General features: G+C 41.8%; 1 protein-coding gene across 1 annotated transcript in view; it reads right to left on the bottom strand.

Moving 5' to 3' along the window:
• Positions 1 to 23067, bottom strand: part of VWF (von Willebrand factor) — a 161910-nt gene that overhangs the window by 96121 nt on the left and 42722 nt on the right. The window contains exons 13-19 of the mRNA XM_014938407.1: positions 22727 to 22827; positions 19600 to 19795; positions 18397 to 18612; positions 12371 to 12611; positions 11429 to 11523; positions 9843 to 10003; positions 1605 to 1708 (exon numbers count right to left, since the gene is read on the bottom strand). Coding sequence (XP_014793893.1) covers positions 1605 to 1708; positions 9843 to 10003; positions 11429 to 11523; positions 12371 to 12611; positions 18397 to 18612; positions 19600 to 19795; positions 22727 to 22827 — 1114 coding nt within the window. The remainder of the gene's footprint in view (positions 1 to 1604; positions 1709 to 9842; positions 10004 to 11428; positions 11524 to 12370; positions 12612 to 18396; positions 18613 to 19599; positions 19796 to 22726; positions 22828 to 23067) is intronic.

The following is a 23067-nucleotide window of genomic DNA, read 5'->3' as shown; positions in this document are numbered from 1 at the left end:
AAACAAAAATCAAACCATATGACTCTTCAATGGTGCTGATTCTCCACCCAGTCATACAGAGGGTAACAGAAACACTGCTCCTGTGGGTGCCACACAGCTGGGCAGGGACATTTCAAGTAAAACGTAGAAGAGATCCTGAAGTCTAAGTTCAAAGAAAATAGTTTCCACACTGCTGGTGGCTGGATGTCCTACACCTCGGACTCTTGGATCTCTGCAGGAAGGGGTGACCATTCCCTCCACAGGCACACACACAGACCAAAGCACCTCTCCAATGCAGCAAGTGTGCTGTGCAGGCAGGAGCCACAAACTGCCCAGCAGGCAAACACCCCTAACCCAAAGCTGTGCCAAGGGTTTCCCTCCACACACAGCCCAGCACTTTCTTTTGAACCTATACATTTTTTCAAGAACTAAAGAGAATAAATAGGGATGCAGGTAAAAGACATGGAGCAGTTATTCTTTTCTTCTAAGAAGATATCACCAACTCCTTTTCCTTCTTTTTATCCCTCTTATTTTTACATATATATATCAATGGACTGAGCACTCATTGAGAAGAACTAAAGAGAATAAATAGGGATGCAGGTGAAAGACATGGAGCAGTTATTCTTTTCTTTTAAGAAGATATCACCAACTCCTTTTCCTTTTTTTTGTCCCCTCTTTTTTTTTTTTAATATATCAATGGACTGAGCACTCATTGAGGTAAAAGAGGTCAACTCATTTTCTGCCTGGTTCTTTAATATTTTCCTAAGATCTCCTGTCATTATAGCTGGCATATCACAGCCCTTCTGCTGATGCATGATGATCACAAGGATGGAGCACCTCCCCTGTGAAGACAGGCTGAGAGAGCTAGGGTTGTTCAGCCTGGAGAAGAGAAGGCTCCAGGGAGACCTTAGAGCAGCCTCCCAATATCTGAAGGGGCTACAGGAGAGCTGGGGAGGGACTCTTTGTCAGGAAGGGTAGTGACAGGAGAAGGGGTAATGGTTTTAAATGGGAAGAGGGGAGATTTAGATTAGATATTAGGAAGAAATTCTTTGCTGTGAGGGTGGTGAGACACTGGAACAGGTTGCCCAGAGAAGCTGTGTCTGTCCCATCCCTGGAGGGGTTCAAGGCCAGGCTGGATGGGGCTTTGAGCAACCTGGTCTGGTGGGAGGTGTCCCTGCCCAGGGCAGGGGGTTGGAACTCGATGATCTTTGAGGTCCCTTCCAACCCAAACCGTTCTATGACTCTTATGTGAAGGGCAGAAAAAGGAAGGATGCAAGCAAAGCTTAGTGACAAAGTGCAGGCTCCATTCCTCCCACCCCTAGAGAAGCTCCTATATTGTTATGTTGCTCTGCAAGATCAAGGAGCAAATCCACCAGCTAGTGGAGGACCTGCACAGACACATAGACTGCCTATTTGTAAGGTACTAGGTGGAGTTTGCCTGATATTGCACTGGTCTTTATGCAACATGCAAAGGGAATAGGCTGGTGTATGCAATATGTGTGTTACTACACTGGAAAACCTGACTTTATATAAAATAGACCTGTTTAGAAAACAGTGTTTGGTTTTCTTAGAAACTTGATAGGTGCCTTAGAGAAAAAGAGAAAAATGCATTTCCAGTGGCTCACCATGTGTTGCAGTCGTTAGTCACTGTCTCTCCCTTGGCATATTCTCTTCCGTTGTGAAAACATGGGCATCTCTCAGGAGCAACACACTTGTTTTCGTGTCGCACCTACGCAAAAGACACAGTTTGTGAGCATGCAGGCCTGTTGCTGTGTGCCAGCACACAGAGGAGTAAGCACAAGGACACGTGGGTAAGGAATGAAGGACAGAGAAAATGGTTCAAGACTATCTAAAGTAAGAAAGGCACAGCATTGCTAATATTTTTTCCCCATTAACATCACACAGAGGAGTAAGCACAAGGACACGTGGATAAGGAATAAAGGACAGAGAAAACGGTTCAAGACTATCTAAAGTAAGAAAGGTACAGCATTGCTAATATTTTTTCCCATTAACAGAAATAGAGCTATAGGTACATAAATCACAGTCTTGTGAACACCAATTTAAGCTGCTGGGAGAATAAATTAGTCTCTAGAACAAGCTCATTATGAGAAAGTTCAATTTGACCAAAACCAGGGTGAGGCAAAGATAAAATAGGCTAACCTGAAGCAGGTGAATAGCACATACTTCTCACACACCACCTGAAGGATGGCCTACCAGAAAAGCAACCTGATGCAGAACTCAGCTGGGATGAAAACTGAAAGACAGCTACAGAGGAGGAGACAAGGAACTGCAGTACCAGAAGAATTCAAGTGCAAATGAAGGTTCCCTTGTCAGACAACACACCACAAAAAGAGCCTACTCCCCTGTCAGCTCGCCTCCGAAAACTGGAGTGGTTATTCATTTTCTTCCGAATGCCCACTTATTCTCTATAAGGCAGGATAAGTATCAGTCCACTTGAGACATCTTTCCACTCTCACAAGCTCTCTTGCTGGGGAATAGGTCATTATGTTGTCGACAATTTTTTCTTTTTTTTTTTTTTTTCAGTTTTACCTTCCTGATCTTAGTTTCTCTTTGTATGAAAACAAACCACTTATCCCACTTTAAAAAAAAAAAACAACAAACAAGACAACAACAACAGAGCCCAAACAGACAGTAATGCCTTTAGACTGTTTCTGTTTTTTCCTTCCTTTTCTCTGTTATTTCTGTGATTACTCCCTTTCCATTTAGAAGACAGTTTTAGAGACTCAAACAAACCCAAGGCTGTGCTGTTTTTCACTTGCATGTGATTTTTCAAAGTCAGGGGTAGGTTTGGCTCTTACTTCATGGAATACCGAAATGCAGAGCACTTCCCCTCTCTCTCATTCAAAAGTCACAAAATATCACCTTCCCACTTTAAACTCTTCCTATAAAACCATTAAAATAGTTTTTGGGGTTTTTTTTTTACCATTAAATATGGGCCAATGAGATCAATGTAGTCCGAACGCCAGGTTAATATAGTAGAAGAGCTCTACCTTTTCCTGTGGGAGTCTAGAACTGCCACAGGGAGCTACTAATAAAAAGGATTTCACAGCCTGGAGACCATTCATATGCAGCTCCACATGGGCTATGGCTTATGGAGCACTATATTATGCCAAATAAACTCACACTGACAGAAGCAAGATGGAAACAAAAAAAAATGCTTTTCTAGATGATAGAACTGGGGCTCTGCCTCGGATTTAATCTCCAAAAAGACCAGGGAGAAAACAGGCCAGAGAAGACCATATGTTTCCAAGGGTGTTTAATTCCTTCCTTCCTTCCTGGTGGTGCTCAGGAAAAAAAACCAACGTGACTTCACTCTCATGGTTACATTTCTCAACTTTTCCACGGTGTTCAGCAACACAAGTTACAATAGACTTGAGGGCTAGCCTCTGGGTACAAAGTTTGGGATTGGGCATGTGGTTCATAAAGGGAGGTTTAGGACCTCTTCTACCTGCTCCCTCACACGTTAACATGAAGCTAGTCTATCCCCCAACTCTAAAAACTTAATAGACTGGTATTAATTTTTCCATCACAAACGTCCAGCCACCACGAAGCTGCAGCACAGCAATTGTTAATCCACTGGCAAAGATGGATTGCATCAAAGATGGAAGCATAAAACCTTATATCCAAGCCTAACTTAGACCAGTTAGGAGCAGTGCCACCGGTTTAAAAATACAATGCTTGAAATCACTTTGCTCAAAGGTCAACGCACAAATCAAAAATCAAACCATATGACTCTTCAATGGTGCTGATTCTCCACCCAGTCATACAACTACCTTGTCTGAACACCGCAGAGTAAATTGGTGGGATTTAGAAAGCAGGACGTAAATACCCAAAGTGGACTTTGACCAGGAGACTAATCAAGACTAATTGCTGTAAAACTCAATGGATTTGCTGCAAAATTTAGCAGATGATGATTTTGTTAGTAGCGACACCCAATCTCCTGGTTATACTTAAACCATATCCAAAAGCTGGCGTATCTGTCAGCCCAATGCCATGCTGTGTTACAAGCCCGTTGAGCACAACACCACGTGGTACTACTATGCCAGCAGCATTACTCACAAACAGCTAGACTTTCTGTGGAAGCCTGTCAGTCCATTAATAGAGTCCATTTCATACAGAAGGATCTAACTCTCCCGAGTGCCTGAGGACCACTGATGGGAGGCAATGAGTGTTGAAGAGGCAACCACAAGGCAAGACACAGGATTGTAACGAGAACAGCTGCTCTTTGCACCATCTCACACCCTCATGATGATGCTCCTGAGACCACATACATGGGGATTCTAAATTGTTGAATAGCTGATGATTCCCGCCCCCAGTCCCTACTCCGGGACCTGACAGAAATGTCCATCATTTCCTTGCTCTGTCTTATTAATTGTTAAGCCTTGGCAAATCTTGCAAAAGGAAGGACAGTATTACAGATTTCAGAACATTAAGATTATTCTCCCCTGAACTCTGCCATGGTGAGGCTGAATTTTAATCTCTTGCTCAACACAATTTTGATGAGTATCTCGCTGTCAAGGGAAGCTCAGGTTTTCACTCTGTTCCTCCTGATACACCTGAGGGCTTCAGCAGAAAGTCAGCCAAGGGTATAAAGGAGTAAGGGATAAAGTAAAAGAAGTGGGTGAGATTAGAACCCAATAGTCATTAAATTTTAACTAAACCAGCCTGTCACCATTTCTGTGCAAAAACAAGTCAAAAACATGTTAGGACAGACCACTCAACATGTGTAGTCTTACGCTTGACTTTTCTTCCCTATGTTAGCTGCATGCTTCTTACATTTGTTTTATGAAGCATTATCCTTGGGTAGATGCACACACCAAAAAGCTGGTACCCACCTCCTTGTGAAGACTCTGTCAGAGACTAAGCCTACACTGAAGAATATACAACAGAGCTAGCAGGAAAACCAAAATAGCGCTCTATTAAGTTTCTGTTCCCTATGTTAGCTGCATGCTTCTTACATTTGTTTTATGAAGCATTATCCTTGGGTAGATGCACACACCAAAAAGCTGGTACCCACCTCCTTGTGAAGACTCTGTCAGAGACTAAGCCTACACTGAAGAATATACAACAGAGCTAGCAGGAAAACCAAAATAGCGCTCTATTAAGTTTCTGTTGAAAACAGTCTGGGGGAAAAAAAAAAAAACCTTTCAAACTTTTCAATTTAATATGTTTAGGACTTTTTTTTTTTCCTTTTTATACTAACAGATCATAGTTTTATAAATAGTTTTATTTCAGCAGCCACAATACAATAAAACAATTAATTTCAACTTTAAACTTTAGTTTGCTTCAGTTGTTGGAAATTGAAAGAAATTAATTTTCTAGCTTTGGAGTGTCTGGATTTTGTGCTTTCTGATTGTTCTGCTCCTCTTTTTCCCCAGAAAGGTGGTTAACACTCCATTTGTATATTTATTAATATTTTCCAATGGGAAAAACCTGGAGTGCAGTAAACTAATCTGAGAAAGCATATTTTTCCCCACACTTCTGCACATATGTTATGATTTATCTTTTCTGCTCTGCAAAAGGGTGACAAGTATGGAGAATTTCCCACCCTCCAGATGATCAAAGACAGAAAAAGGAGAATTACTTTTCATGACATAGTGAACTTTTTTATTTTCAAGGAATCAAAACAAGGTAAAATATTAAATCAAGATGAACTGGAAAATTTATTTTTCAGTTGGAATAAATCAGATTTCATCTGCATTTTCTGATTAGGGAAATAATTGATTGATTGGCAATTTCTATCCCCAGCAAAGTTTCCAATTAAATCTATCCGACTGCAGCGTCACGTTCATGAATAATCCTTGATTTTTCTGAAATTATTTTCAGCTATGAAATTCAAAATTGGCAGGCAATTTGTGCATGCAGATTTCAGACTATGCATTGCTCTGTTTAAGACTAGTAACTTTGCTAACTTATCTGTAAACATCTCTTCACATACGTTGGAATAATATGGAATTAAGTGTAAAGTTAAGTGTATATAATTGCAAATAGTACTGGAGAGTTTTTATGTAAACTACATATCTTTGTTTTTTTTCCCTGATCATATGAACCATTTTAGAAAAGCAGGAAGATTGGGAGGGTTTATGCTAATGAATGGTCATGGATAATTTACAATTTTAATATGCAAAAGAAAAAAAAAACCCTTCAGTAAAAAGGCAGAAGTACTTCCACAGTGATGATACGTGCAAATATTTATTCCTATAATTGTTCAGTAATCTGTTTCTCCTCAGTCATTCCTACAAACAGTAGCTCACCTCCATGAGTGCTTGTAAATTAAACAGGATTACAGAACACCAACGAGGGAGACTGACTGGTAAAAGAAACAGTAATATCTTTTTTCCGGTCCCTTTATTGCTCAGCTCTGGTGGTACAAGTCTGGAAAACACAGACTTGGTGACTTTGCAGTGCTTTCCCTCAGTATATCCAGAGTCTTTAAGCGAGAGAGAGGCAGGATGGAAAGGAGAACCTCATCATCACCCCAAATCCTGGGAGCACAAAGACTCATTGCAGAATGCAAAAATAAGGAAAAAGCCTCCCCCAAACCATCTTGGTTAGGTACCTACTGGAGATGAAGACAAAACTGCTCTTTGGTAACAAGCTGGCAGGTCCTGTGAAGCCACACGTCAGGAGACTACTGCACAGCCAAGGGTACCCATGTAATGAAGGCACCAATCTTGATCTTGCCTTTGCATGGCCATGGTTTCAACAAAATCACCTACGTACTGGCTTCTCCCATAGAGGCTTTGAGAAACTCAAATCTCGCAATTTTTATTCCCAGCCAGATAGAAAACCAACGAGAACAAGCAATTATAGACTGAGTTTACTGGAAGATTGAACCATACTGTCATCTAGTGGACAAAGAGCTTATTTTACTAGTTATTTTAAAAAAATGCTGGGCCCGATTCTTCTATCCCAACCCCGACAAACCATCTTGTTGAATTCAATGTCAACTGGAGTTCTCAATTCCAGAATGCCAAGGACTGTTTCTCCTGGCAAAAATTTTATTAAATAACTGCTCGAATGATAGTTCCAACCTACTGAAAAGGAATATGAAATTTTATACTAAACATGAAGGTTAATTACTAAGAAGTTGATTTAGCGAGGCAAGGGACAGGGTGGGCCAGGCATCACTATTTCTTTCCTGTTGAGTAGTTACCAAAATTTGCTTTCTATGATATATCTCAAAAGTGTATTATTACCATTATCCTGGAACCCAAAGCAAATTTCAAGCCCCTTCACCAAATCAAGGAGGTCTGACTGTATATACAGAGAAAGATGTATCGGAACTTTACAAGTACACAAACTTCTGTAAGTTTACATATCACACTGATATTTTGGAATATTCTTCTCTAAAAAGAAAGACATGAAAAACCTAAATGTGAAAAGAAATAACATTAGTTTTAAAATTGTGGTGAAAATTTGCTCCATATTGATATGAATACCTTTAAATTACGTTCTGTATTTTTCCCACTTCCGACCTATAAGATACTTCATGAGTCTGAAATTTTATCAACAGCTGGAATTTTATTCTGCAGTATCATCTATTTACATAAAAGTGTATTTATCAGCAAAATATGGTAGCAAAGTTAAAATGCATGAATACTAATGCTTTGTTTGTTTGTTTTTACTAAGACAATGGAAGGAATTTTGAGGGAAAACCCACCCATATTCATATAGAAGCAGAAAAAACAACACATCTTTTTAAAAATACATGTTTCCAGGGAAATGGTTGTTTAAATAGAATTTAAAGTAGCAAAATATGGTAGCAAAGTTAAAATGCATTAATATTAATGCTTTGTTTGTTTTTAGTAAGACAATGGAAGGAATTTTGAGGGAAAACCCACCCATATTCATACAGAAGCAGAAAAAACAACACATCTTTTAAAAAATGCATGTTTCCAGGGAAATGATTTTTTAAATAGAATTTAAAGCAGTGGATAAAGTCAATTCATTAGAGCTGAAGCCTAAACATAAACATGCATCTCAACCTGGGGAGTAATAATCTGAGTACCTTGAGTAGGTATAAAAGAGTAAAAATATAGAAGTTTTTTTCATTTCTAGACTTCCTGGGTTGTAGCATTTGCAAACATCTTGCTTAACCATATGCCTCTCTGAGTTAGAAAACTGCACCAGCACATCTCAGGTACCACAGGTATGAACCTAGGTACCTTGAGTAGGTATAAAAGAGTAAAAATATAGAAGTTTTTTTTCATTTCTAGACTTCCTGGGTTGTAGCATTTGAAAACATCTTGCTTTACCATATGCCCCTCTGAGTTAGGAAATGGCACCAGCACATCTCTAAGTACCACAGGTATGAAATAAAGTCTCACAGTTGTAGAGTATTTTAACCCTCAAACAAAATAAAGGCACAGCCACAACCCATTTTCCCAGCATCTATCAGGTATTTTCATCCGCGTTTCATGCATTGAATTTAACAAACTTCTTAATCCCAGAAGTTTTCTGGGACAGAGAATTCAAAAACCTCATTTACTCAACTTCATAAAGAGTATACCATGTATACTATTTATCCTACTTGTCTGATGTATATATTCTATATCCCCAGTGAGATCCTGTGCACGACTTGTTGCTTCCCAGGCTGCACAGCACTGAACACGGAGGCTGTTTTCTATTGCTCAGAGAACACCAGCAGCAATCTGCTGTCTGTTCTACTCTGTCTGCTTTTTGTCAGGGCTCTAGATTGATACTGATTTCACAGTCACTGGATTAGCAAAGAACTATTTGCTCTATTTAAAAATGATTAAACTAACAATTAAATTTGAGGGTTGCGGGGGAACATAACTTTGGAGCCCAAAAAGCATTTTACCAGTGGAAAAAAAAAAAGCATGTTCAACACACCATCTGCAACTCCAGGACACCCTCTGGCACCATCTTAGCAAGTTTCATGCCCCACATTCCATCTCATGGGGTTGGTGCAATGCACAGGAAGGCAGCAGCAGAGATGGAGACTTGACAAGGAGGCAACAAGCATCAGCTGGAGGGTTTGGCTGGATGTGGAGTCGTTATTTCACTGAATTTACTGAATTTCACTGAATTTTTAGAGTTGGAAGGGACCATAGAGATCATCTAGTCCAACTCCCCTGCCGAAGCAGGACCACCTAGAGCTTGTCAGAGCACTTTACTCAGGAGCATCCAGGCGGGTCTTGAAAATCTCCAGAGAAGGGGACTCCACACCCTCCCTGGGCAGCCTCTGCCAGCCTTCTCTTCTCCAGACTAAAGAGTCCCAGCTCTCTCAGTCTTTCCTCATAAGGGAGATGCTCCAGTCCTTGAATCATCTTTGTTGCCCTTCCCTGGGCAGTTCCCTGTCGTCCCTCTGGAACTGGGGAGCCCAGAACTGGAGGCAGGATTCCAGTTGTGGCCTCCCCAGTGCAGAGCAGAGGGGGAGAATGACCTCCCTTGACCTGCTGGCCACACTCTACCCTACGCAGCCCAGGATTCCGTTGGCCCTCCTGGCCACAAGAGCACACTGCTGGCTCATTGTCATTTTGTCATTTTGTTCATTGTCATTTTGTTGTTGGATATAGGTACATGATTACTTGTCTTGAGTACTACTACACTAGGGAAGCTCAGCAAGACTGAGGAGGAGTTTGGGAGGAGAGTTGAAGGAAGACATAAATTGGTCTTAAAAAAAAAAAAACACCAGTGGGGTTTGGCTTTTTGATTCTCAATTATTATTACAAGCTTAACTTCAATGCAGATATACTAATATACATAATTTGAACCAGCCAGAAATTGGCAGAGTCAATATTTCATAAGTAGGCATTTCCATAAGACTGCTGGCAGGAAAAAAATGAAGGCAAGAAAATGAGGAGGAGCCTGCTTACCATCCCTTTTGGACAGAGGCATCCAGATATGCAGCCGTGGCTGATGCACTCCAAGTCGTAATTCTGGCAGGTCTTGGCACATTCCAACCCTTCAGCTCTCGGATTGTTTGCAGGACAGACAAATCTTTCCATGGGGGATCTGCACGTCAAGCTCCTTTTTACTTTAAAAAACAAATTTACAAAAATTGCAATTAGAACTCAAGTCTTGTTAGCACAGTGTTTTTCTAAAGGGTGGATCAATGCTTTTATTAGAAAACTAATTTAGGATATAGAATGGAGTAATGCCACAGGACCACTATGAATGACACCGTGAAGGTAACAGTTCCCACTTCCCAATGGAGCAACCTCAGTTAGGCTGTCATAAAAGCACATACTCTAGTATGGAAGCAAAAGGAGCTGCACAAGCATTCAATTCCAGATTGTAGTAGGGCTGTGAGCACACTTCAGTGTGAAACATATTTCAACCTGTGGGCAGTGTACACGAGCAATGTCAGCACAAAATCCACATTCTGAGAAACAGCAGCACCATATATTATTGTACTTAGAGTCACTCCCAACACAGAGTATAACTACATGTGTCACTGTATATAGCAATCCCCTTCACTTAAATACAAAGTTTTCAAACTCCTTGAGAACTCAGGTTCTAAAAGAAGATCAGAATTTCCCAAGAAATTCCCGGCTATTATTTTAAGTGATGCTAGAAATATGCCTCTGAGGTTTTCTAAGTCTTAAAGAAATAATAATATCAGGAAAAATGTGTCTTAATATCACTACAGCAAGAGTTAGGTGAGATATACACCTAAAAGGCTTCAGCTGAAGGACAGTGGGGAGCAACCAGTGACACTGTTACTGGTGGTCTACCAAGACCCCATTTTCCCAACACAATCTCCTAAGCTCTATCCATGTGTCAGTGGAGAACGTCAAAAAATCCTAGAACACTTATCTCCTGTTCTCCAATGCAGTGCCTAGCTCTGCGAGGCAGTTGTCAGTCTCTGGGAGGTTTTATGGAGACATGCCTGATGGCTGGAGGCACTCGGTGTCTGGCAGGACTCTAACCTTCAAGCCACAAAAGGCTTTGTCTGCACCAGAACTTGCAACCTACTGGTCAGAAGCAGGAGGTATAAAGCTGTCTAGTTACTGAAGTCGTGCGGTCCTTAAATAGAAACTGAGGGCCTCAGATCACTGCCAAGGGACCCCTTAACCTCTTCCACTAAAGACAGACTGCAGTGGCTAACTATAATTTTGAGAGGTGGGCCACAACGAGCACTGAATCCACCATGCAAACATTTTGTTTCTATCCTGTAACAAAAAAAAGAAAAAAAAAAGAAAAAAAGAAAAAAAGGAAAAAAAAAGAAAAAAAGAATAAAAAAGAAAAAAAGGGAAAAAAGGAAAGAAAAAAAAGAAAAAAAATAAAAAAGAAAAAAGAAAAAAAAGAAAAAAAAGGGATAAAAGGGTTCAGGAAAAGACTTCCAACATCATCAGCCACTTCAACCCCTGGTACTTCTGCCCTACTCAGTATTACTGAGACTGAAGAGGGGGGAAAAGAAATAAAGGAAAAAAATATTAATTTCTTAAAGCATACTGACTTCTGGCAGATGGCCTCTCATCAGCGAAAACATCTGGCAGGAAGGCACCAGGAGCTCTGTTTGTACTGCAGTGCATGAAGCCGTTTTCACAATAGCTAAGAAAAACAAATAGAGCTTATATTTAACAAAGTGACATTTAGCTTTCACTCGAGCTGTTGTTTTCAGACAGACGCGCAGGGAGCTTGTCGGAGTACCAAAATTACACCTCTCCTCGGGGCTGATCTGTTGCTCTCCGTTGACTCTGCTCATCAACCTTAAAGGCAAATCTTCCCTTAAGATAGTTGCGGTGAAATGCTGGGATGGTAAACCAGCCGTACGCTAGCCCTGTCCTGCTGAATCCAATGCATCTGCACGGACATGAAGCTGGGCAAGATAATATTCAGGTTTGCTGTGGAGAGAGCTAAGGGGCCACTTACTGCCTGCAACTTCTGACTGCTGTGGGCAGAGGAGGAAAGGAGCTGATGCTGTTCCCCAAACTGGGCTTTACCAGGAGCCACCCAGCGATTATATGCCCACTCTCAGTGTACTGCTACTCAATTTAACAATTAGAAATGCTTTTTGATATTTGTATCTTTGACAGAGGTAATTGGGTTTTAAGGTTTAAGAAATGTAACGCAGTACATTAAAGGGACATTTTAAAAGCCTTCGAAGTAGCTATTGTCAGTCATTAAACTCCATTTCAAACTGGCAGGAACTGTTTGCGGAACAGGGCTTAGTCCTTTTTTTCTGACTAAGATGGCATTTATTATAGGGATAATTTCAAGAGATGCAACAGTAAAACTCACCATTTGGTTTTCTGGAGGCAAAATCTTGCCCTCTTCTAAACTAGTTTCAGTGGAGGTAAAGGAACTGAGGAACTGAACCAGTTAACCCACTTCAGCTATCCAAAGATGTCTGAGTCACAGCACATAGGGATGAGTTACGAACACTGGCCGCACTTACCACATGGTGTAATGATCTGAAAAGACGTCCTCTGGCTGGAAGATCTCACCATCATAGTAACAAGAGCAGTGGGACTTTGGCACGCACTCCTCACGCTCGTCCAGGTAGTGCCCGGGGGGACAGTAGCATCCTTCCACGCAGAGTTCATCACAGTCCTCATCCGGGTAGGACAGAGATCTGCAGGTCTGGTTGCACGGCATCCCACACTGCTGGTACACTTGGCCTTCAGGACAGGTCATTGCTGTTGAATGATGTGCACGTCAGGGAGACTGGCATTTGATCCAAAGCCAATGAAAAGAAAAGTTGCCTAAACCAGACTGGGAAGCTGGGAATTAAAATGTATTTACTCGATTTACTCATCGACGGAGGCCTGTATTACATTCTCCTTAACTGCAGCACCAGTGAAACCTAGGGCACTGCCTATATATACATGCACAAGATCAAGGTTCAAGGTGAGGCTCAACGAGGCCCTGGGCAACCTGGTCTAGTTGGGGGTGTCCCTGCTGACTGCGGGGAGGTCAGACTAGATGGCCTTTGGAGGTCCCTTCTGGCCTGGGCAATTCTATGACTCTACGACTCTAAGATAAACCCTTACTTCATAGAGTTTCCAATAAATGTTGAGATTGGACTGCAACCCCTGCAACGGACATCCATCCACCACATTTCATCCAGTACAAAAGACACAGGCTGTGCCCAGCCTCTGTTATTACTTGGACCTACAAGTTTGGAGCACTACAAGCATCATGTACACATTGACATTTCTCTTCCTTTTCAACACGGGTGGGGACAATTTGGTCAAAACAAGTAGAAATGTGGGTTTCTGCCTTGATAATCTGGTGCTACAACAGTTTTAAGACTCACATCCCAGAAGCTCTCAGTGATTTCTGTGGAAACAAGTGCAAATAATGAAGTCATTTAATGATTGTGGAGCCAAACCTTGGGTACTAATGATTAATGATGATTAATGCATTTTTGTGGAGACCTAATTACAGCATTTGGAGCCATTTGGCATTTTTGTTTATAAAGCTTCCACTTTGTCCTACAGCACTGATTTTGAGGCAACCTCCTCAGCATACATCAGCATCGGCACTAGGTGGCAGCTACGACAACATGTTTCAGAAGACCAGAAAACAAGTTAATGTAATCAAGGACTTTTAACAGGCCTCCTGCTAACCAGAGTTTCCAAAACCTGTCGTTTGTAGCAACCTTCCAAATCAAACAGCCAGGGTTGTAAGGTGATGAGGTAGGATGTTCAGGGAAGTGAGGGAAGCAGCTGCAAATTAAAGTTGGCACATTTGTACTGTGCTAACACCGAGATCAAGAGGTTACAGAGAAAGTTCTTCCTCTTCTCATTCCTGCAGAATGACCCAATAATGCCTACCATCTTTTGTGTGAGCACACAACCCTGGGAATGGTAGCAGCAATGACAATGAGAGAAAAACTATAGTAAGACTACAGCCCTGCAGCCTCCCCAACTGCTAGCAGGGCTGAACTAGCACTGAGACCAACAAATCAAGTCCTACATGGTAACCAATGCTTACCTACCCAAAATTCGTCTGAACTGAAGAATTACTTCTACTTACTGAAGAGATGTATGGTTGCACCAATATCTCCCTGACTTGTGCTGAGGCACCTGAAGTCCCATACATGGGAGAGTAAGCCCGTAAGATGAGGATCCAGCCCAGAGACATCTAAGGTGACTTGAAACCTTCTTCAGAGCAAGTATGTCCTAAGTTTGGGATTTATGCCCAAACTATTTAACTTACCTTCCACAACACAGCCCAAGGAATCTGTGTGTGCTCATCAACACAGAGTAAATACCCCCTAACTCAGAATAAATAGATGACACGTTCACTCACAGCTATAGGAGCCTTTGGCAGCTATTCACAGAATAGTATTTCTAATTTACATAACCATGGATCTTGGCAGTAAATCAAATACTGAACCAGCGCAGTCCATATGACTCTACCAGTTGCCTTTTTTTGTTTTGTTTTTTTTTTGTTTGTTTTTTTTTTTTTAAAAAAAAAGCAACTTTCATCACTGAAGGCATGTACAAGGAGGACAACCATGAAGCCTCAGCCAAAACTATGACTTGATACACGGAAACCTCTGGAAATAGGGAACTGGTTTGGCAGATTTCAGGCAGGTACACCAGTTTACTAGAGTTTCAAGATTCAACAAGGATAGGAGCACCGAGTCAAACATCCTGCCCTACTTTCTAGTCAGTGGTAACACCCCCCTGCCCACAGGGAGCAGTTTGCAGTGGATCCTTTTTTTAGATAAAGCTTTGTAACTCATCTTACCTGCCTGTCCACTTCCTGAGATTTTACAAACAATCCTCGTTTTTCCAGTTATGCTACCCAATGCCACGTTCGTACTCCAATCCCTAATCCACTGTTCCATTACCTCTCAGCAACATCTGTTTTTAACAGCAAAAAGGCAAGACAACTGACCTGGGAGGGGACTTTTGTCTGTACACTTTGTAATACACTGCCATTATGAAAAATAAAAACAACATCCCATTATTGCCAGGAAAAGGAGAGGTGCATCTAGTCTCTGCGGACGCCTGTTATAAAACCAAAACAGCTCAATGCTGTGCTCTGAAGCTCAGCCTGTACCACGTATAAGATGGAAAGTAATGGAAAAGCATTGGAAAAGTGTGTATCCATCAGATAGTGCATCCAGCTTCTTGCAGGGCAGAAAGGGGAGGGGGGGGGGAGCAGGCTTCAACACAGAGTGAAAGAGACATAAATCTTGACCAGTTTCTCAGGTAGTGCAAGGTGAAAACGTAATCACACCCAGGTCAGAAGGTCTGGGTGATGATGCACCCTGTCAGGACCAGCTGGTATGCTGAGCCCCGAAAGGGGATGGAGCTATCCTCAAATGCTGCTCAGACCTTGCCCCTTAGGCCCCTACTCTCCACACCAGCACTCCTGCACCTATCCCGTGCAAACACTCTTGCAGAAGACATGCAAAGACAACTAATGACCCCACCACCACATTAAGGAAAATAGTGGGATTATCCACAGGACCTAAAACCCGAAACTAGGGACCTGTTGACTGATTCCCCTTTGCCACAAAACAACACGTACATACATGAGACACGGAATATAGAATCATTTAGGTTGGCAAAGACCTTCAAGATCATAGACTCCAACTGTTAACCTAACACTGCCAAGTTTACCACTAAACTATGTCCCTCAGCACCATGTCTACATGTCTTTTAATTACCTTCAGGGATGGTGACTCAACCACTTCACCTAACAGCCTGTTCCAATGCTTGATAACCCTTTTGGTAAAGAATTTTTTCCTAATATCCAAACTAAACCTCCCCTGGTACAACTTGAGGCCGCTTCTTCTTGTCTTATCACTTGTTACCTGGGTGAAGAGACTGGCCCCCATCTCACTACACCCTCCTTTCAGGTAGTTGTAGAGAGCGATAAGGTCTCCCCTCAGCCTTCTTTTCTCGAGGCTAAACTAGCCCAGTTCCCTCATATAGCATGTTCTCTGGAGCCCTCACCAGCTTCGCTGCCCTTCTCTGGACTGGTTCCAGAACCTCAATGTTTTTCTTGTTGTGAGGGGCCCAAAACTGAACACAGTATTTGAGATAGGGCTTTACCAGTGCTGAGTATGGAGGTACAATCACTTCCCTTTACTCCTGCTGGCCATGCTATTTCTGATACAGGCCAGGATGCTATTGGCCTTCTTGGCCACCTGGGCACACTGCTGGCTCATATTCAGCTGCTTGTCAGTTAGAACCTCCAGGTCCTTTTCTACCAGACAGCTTTCCAGCAACTCTTCCCCAAGCCTGCATCATTGCATGGGGTTGCGTTGACCCAAGTGCAAGACCAGACACTTGAACCTCACATACTTGGCCTTAGCTCATTGATCCAGCCTGTCCAGATCCCTCTGTAGATCCTTTCTACCCTCCAGCAGATGAACACTTCTTCCCAGCTTAATGTTGTCTGCAAATTTACTGGGGGTGCACTTGATCCCTCCATCCACCTGCAAATTTACTGGACGTGCACTCGATCCCTCCATCCAGATAATTGATGAAGATATTAAACAGAACTGACCCCAGTACTGAGCCCTGGGGAACAGCACAGTTGACTGGCCACCAACTGGATTTAATTCCATTCACCACAACTCTTTGGGCTTAGTCATCCAGCCAGGTTTTTACACAGTTTTTTACATGCATATACATGCATGATATAGACAGCCCTTCACAGTATGGCTTATCTGCTCCTTCCATGCAGCACGAAAGGAGTGGCTGTGTTGCTTATTCACAGTGGGCAAGGTGGGATTCCGCTCTTAAATAATCAAACTTCAACTAAAATAATTTCAAAGACATGGGAGATGAATGCACTTGTTAGCTTGGCACGCAGCAGAAATGCTGTGCTGCACTAATGACTTGCCTCCCTGCCATTTATCCACTTCAAATCAAGCAAACTGGTTCTGTCAAGTCATTTCCCAAGAAACTGAATCTCCATTGACCAAGGCAGGAGCAGAGCACACGTTCAGTGCACTGGGCCATCAGCACAAGTTACGCAACCTGCACATTCACATCTCAAGCCCATTAAAAGAGGGATTGTTCTCCTTCATGTGACAGGAGATGTCCGGGGCATCAGGATTATTTAATGGGGGCTGATGGATCTACAATCAGGGAAATCATCACTTTATGAGAGCATAAAGCACTCTGTAATGCACAGAGAGGAGGAAGCAGCTCTGCACTATTAAAGATTAATTGTGAAAATTGACTTGTTCAATTACAGAAAGAATGATGGTGCATTATTGCTGCTCGCTTTTTCAGCCTCCAGACCTGCACATTTTTAAAAGGATTTTTATTACATTACTGTTCCACTATCTGAACATTTACATAAATTAGGTAAAATATTATGAAACCATACAGCAGTTTAACATAAACTGGTTTTGTTCTCATTCGCAGTAAATACTCTCCAGCCTGCAGAAGCTGTAATCACTGACTTTACAGGTACAGACCCTGCCAGGTGGAAGGCCAGTGACCTCTCTTTCTCTTCCAGCTTCTACATACTCATTTTATAAATGTTTTTCCCACCCCATGTTTGGTAAGAAGTAAGCAGAATAGATCTGGAGGGCTGACAAGCATACATGGTTTTTCTCAGAATTTTCAATTGTCTTCTTTCCTCAATAGCAAAGTTATTCAAGAAAATGGAAAAACATCCATTTCACAAATATTTATGGGGAGAAGTGTGTCCATGTTGCATCAAAATCCCATTGCAATTCATTTTTTCCTACCATATCAACCTAACAGAGAAAGAAAAGCAATAGATGATGTTGGTGCTCCAGCTTCTTTGCAGTTTGGCTATTAATCTTGCACTGGACTGATCTATGCAAAGACATCCTATTCCTTTTGTTATCCCACCTCTGTAGCCTAAACATGTATATGCCAGAGAGGATCCTTGGAGATACTCAAAACTTATCCAGACAGGACTCCAGGCAATCCACTTTAAGTAAGCCCTGCTATAATCAGGGGCTGCACCAGAATACTGCCATAGTTTGTCTCTGATATAAGTTTGTCTATACTTGTATGATTCTGTTCCACAACACTGCCTGACTGAGTACCTGCCTTTGTGCTTCCTCCATACCCTCAACTTAATCTAAAATCAAGAGTCACTGACAAGGTCAGGAGCTGGGAAGCTTGGGCCTTGAAATCACTATAAATCACTTTGAGATTCCCACCCTGGGATATTCAGAAAGTTTCCAGGTGAGTAGCTGAAACTTAGATTAAACTGAAAATGGAAATCCAGTCAAAAGCTCTGCTAAGGTATGTCAGAGGGTTGCTTCTCTACCTTAGTGCTGAGCAGTCTCTGTGAACAGTTTTTGCATCCTCGCTAGAGTGGAGGAAAGATATGCTCTCTCATCATTTGCCATAAGAAATATTTGGCACCTTGCAGGAATCATCTTATTCTGGATTTCTCATCTGACATTGCCAAGAAAATCCTTTGAGACAAAGAAAAATCAGTGGGCTTTAGGAGCATTTCACTTACGGCAGAAGTCAGGTTGTCTCCACTGGACCAGGATGTTCTTCCTAGCACAGGCTGCTGCGTAATTAGCAATAGCAGAGCACAGACAATCCTTGCCATTGGAGCAGGAGCAAACATCAAAGCGGCAGTTCTTCACATAGGGAGTGGGATTGACTTCATGGTGACAGGGTTCAAATGCAGGAGACAGCAGAACTGAGCAGGAGTCCTCAGCGTATTTCGCTAAAAAGAGAAAAATTACATGCTTGCACTGAATCAATCAGTGGCTTTCAAGAAAAGCTAGAAGAGCCACAGTAAGCATTTTCTTTTTCTTTTGTAAAAAAAGCGAAAAATTACATGCTTGCACTGAATCAATCAGTGGCTTTCAAGAAAAGCTAGAAGAGCCACAGTAAGCATTTTCTTTTTCTTTTGTAAAAAAGCAAAAACAAAACAAAAAAACAAAACAAAATAAACCCCAAAACACACAGAAGAATAAAATAGGCTCAATAGGCATAGATAGCATCATAGCTCATAGGTCACAAGCTCCACTAAAAGAATAATGTTTCACTAGTAAAACAAATCAAGGAAAAGTAATGCTTTTATATTCTGTTACCACTATTTCTGGTGCTGTGCTTCCTTTCACAGGGCCTCTGCTTTCTGCTGCTTTTTATGTTTGCAAAATTGAACCTTCTAGCCTGCACTACACTCACAGATTTACAGTGCCTGCTCTGACCTACAGCCATAAAGTTTTCCTCCCAGAAACAAGAGGCTGTTGTAACACCTGGGACAAGAAAATTTGCACTGAGAATGTCTTCCCATATCCAACCAGGACAGCCAAGCAGTATGGAGAGGAAGAGGAAGGCTGCCTGATGGGATGCAGCAAAAGAAGGGAGACAAGGGATCATGAAAACTGTGTATTGTCCACCCAGAGGATAAACATATTATTGCTATCACTTGTAAGAGTAGTTTCAGTGGCACTCAAGTTCCTGCTGTGGCACAGATATGCCACATGGTCTAACTCTTGACTGTGGTCCAAACTGAAAACTAGCATGATCCCACATTACTGATTTATTTCATTTTTTTTAAACAAGGATTGCAATCACCCTGATGTTAATGCAAGCAACATTGGCTGCTTCTCTGTCCTTTTTTTTTTTTTTTAACTTCTTATTGTTATGTAAAATGAAAGATCACAGTTTGTTACACATGTTAATTTTGGACGGAGTTCAGTACCTAAACGAGGATTGAGATTGCAGGGGTCACTGTCTTGTTTTAACAAATCTTGGCAGTCTGCATTGAGCTTCCAGGAGTTTCCAAAATCTTCCAGAAGAGCTTCCACCATGCCAGAAGGCGTAAGAAAATCGTCCCCTTGGTTCCCATTGTAATTTCCACATAGCCCACACATCCTTTCGGAATAGACTGAAGATAGCTAAGGAACACAACATTAGCCTGGTCATCCTCCAGAGTAGGTCACCACTGTATAGCAAAATTTTATAAGGAATGAACTACACACAACTTAAAAATCAACAAAATTCTCAAATACATAGTAAAAAAAAAACTACAGACAATTTCATTGTACTACATTTTTAAACTTCTAACAAAAATGCTGCTATTAGTAACAGAAGGACAATTTTTGCATGGCACAGAGCTAATTTCAAATGGTAACTGCACATGAGTATGAGGAAAACGTCTCACTTTTGTGCCTTGAATAGTACACCAGTTTAGTCTTTCCCTGGTTTTCCCCTTCATTCATATAAATAAACAGGGAAACAGGGGGGGTTGCATTTTTTAATACAGTGAGATCATTCTATTTCCAGTGGGAATTTGAGAAAGATATGGCACCTGAAACCCTTTCACATTTTGAAAAAAAATTTAAACAGATTATTTCATCCCAAAACAGAGACAACGTTAGAGGACTTGTTTCCCTCAACATTAAGCACCATTAATAAAATAAGGAAGAGACTACCACCCCTGAAGCTACACTAAATCACATTAGAGCTTCCTCAGGCCTAGAGAAACTTAAAACACATGAAAAGCAGCATTGCAAACAACCCACAGAGCAGATGTGCTTTTCACCCTGCCTTATTCTTGCTGCAAACCAAGGGACAGCTGGAATGGGACCCTAAACCTAGAGGTAAACAGGCAGAAATCACCTAAGCAACATCTGCAACACGAAGACGCCAATATCTTCTATTCTAGTAGAAACTGCCAGTTTCTATTAGAAGCAAAGATCTGGAACATCACAAGTGCTACCAACTGTGCTCAGGAGTTGACTCATAATTGACTCTAATTGACTTAATTGACTCAAAGTTGACTTTAATGCTACAGTAGCTTTCTGTGTGCATTTAGTAGGGTGCTACTTTGCCAGGAGTGACCAGTGAAACACAACCAAAAAAAAGCTAGAAAAATGCATTTTTGAAGAAAACCTTTTTTTTGTATAATTCAAATTAAAACATCCTCCAAAATACAACCTAATACTACCCTCCCTTTGAACACAGTGGTCAGAGAGCAAATATGGAGCATTGAAAGGAACAACGATGAATTATGAGAGAATACATATCCTTATTAATCCAATGGCCAAGGAAGTTTCTTTTTTTATGTACTCTGCAGACGGACAATGACTCATACAAATCAAAATTCTGACGTATTTTTAAGTGGAAGCTCGAACCACAAATATCAAGTGGTCACAGAAAGGGGAGCCTTCTTGAGGGACAGAAAAAGAATTTTTACCAGAAGTCTGGACAAGGTAATGGAAGTGTATCACTTCCCCCAATTGTCAGAAATACTTGGCAACAGGTCAGTCTACAAATCCAGTACAAATTAACCATCCAAAAGCAATTAAAAAGATGCTTTAGATATCCAGTGAGAGGAGGAGCTCAGAGCAGAACTGAAAAAATGCAGATGATTGGAGAAACTTCCACTGCTTTTATGGGTAGAGGATCTGGAGCAGAAAATTAGATTTGTTTTAACTGTAAGAAAGAATTTGCAAGGCTGCACGGATCTCTGACCAGGCAGAAAAATACTCTGAATACTGAGGAAAGCCAGAACTTCTGAGATGTGCCAAGGGAGCAAACTGAATTATTCTCAGCCCAAAAACAACTTCTAGGAGCCTTGCAGCACAGAGATACAGACTAGATTGAAACAATGATTACAAAACCATGGATGTTTTGTAAAGTTATTCTTGACCTTTCTTCTCTGTTTTCTTCAACTCTCGTACTCACTTTTGGACTAGCCTTCATGTACCTTTACTCCGTGCCAAACGTGACATTTAAGCCAGATTTTGGGGCCGTGGAGGAGAGCACAACAGCGATGCCGTGGTTCAGAGAGGGCAGCACTCACTGCTGCAGTAGAAAACCCCAGGAAAACTGACTTTCTCTTCTCAGTGAGCAAAGCCACCCCAGCGGGGCCCAGCTGTAGACCCCCAATTACAAACAGGGCTCAAAGCATGGTTCAAGCACCCCTCCATGGAAACTCAGAAGGAGCACACAGGTCTGCAGCCGCCCAGCATCATGCAGGAGCAAATCACCCTGACCTAGCACCCACAGCCTGCAGGTCATCACACCAGGAAGCAACCCTACAGGAAGACTCTTGCTCCTGAGGGAGCAAATACAGCCTCAGGGACAACACTCACAGTCCCCGAGACCTACCGGTTGACAGAAAACAACTGATAGATGTTGTACAAGCGATAGATGGCTTAGTTGGAGAAGCTGGGATGGTTTGTCAGCTACCAGGAGACTATTCCACAGGAAATAATCTTCCCCCTTCCCTCACAGGCTCCTCTGCAAATTATTACACACGCAGCTCATTTCTTTTAAACCTGGTTTGGATATTTCTACACTCTGCTGCAGTCTTAGCACAGACAAGCCCTAATTGCTAATCAAGGGTGACTTTAAGCATCCCTCACAGTAGCAGGAGCATGCAACATATCTTCTATGAGTTAATTGATTTTTCCTGGAAATTATGAATAACTCTGTCCCTGGAGATATATTCTTCCCTTATTTCAAGTCATACAAATCCATTGCTTTAGAGAGACAGTCAAAGCAAATGAAAGTAAAAATCCAGTTTGGAGAGTATCTGTTGAATAAAACACAAAACTATTCATGGTTAATAATAGTTGTCTTTGCACAAAAAAGGGAGAAAAAAAAAAAAAATCCACCAAGCTGCTGTAGGATGAAAATGTTTGTTTCTGGAGGACAAAAGGACCTGTATATTGCTCCGGGGGTAGCGAAAGAGAATGGAATTTCTAACATGCAATACAAAGCAATTTCTCACTTCAGACAAGAAAATCTTTGTACATGTTTGGGTGGGATGAGAGAAGGGGCAAAAAGGCAGAAACAATACAGACAGAAAGAAAGAGTACCTTCACTAGGAGTCCACCATGGCCATCCCAGTCAATCTGCAAATCTTCCCCATAGGTAAGGCGAACCGAAGTCCTCACGGTGCGCTGGATACGGAGAGCACCTTAGGACAACCACAAAATGTCAGTCAGTCAAGCCAGGATGTGGTGTTTCATTGCCTGGGACTGCTGCATCGAGTTGAACAGGCCAGCACAGTTGCTGTCACAGAGGAGGGGGCACGAAGGTCCACCACAGCAGGGGGTGTTGGCCATGCCCACCACACGCTTCCCAAGTTTTGTGCCTACTCAGCAGTTTATACCTCCACAAACTCATCCATAGGCTCTGCTTTAATGCACTCAGGAGC

Source organism: Calidris pugnax, unplaced genomic scaffold, assembly GCF_001431845.1.
Source record: "Calidris pugnax isolate Ruff unplaced genomic scaffold, ASM143184v1 scaffold47, whole genome shotgun sequence".
Classification (NCBI taxonomy): Eukaryota; Metazoa; Chordata; class Aves; order Charadriiformes; family Scolopacidae; genus Calidris; species Calidris pugnax.
The sequence above is the reverse complement of the archived record's forward strand: the minus strand, read 5'-3'. Positions and strand labels throughout refer to the sequence as shown.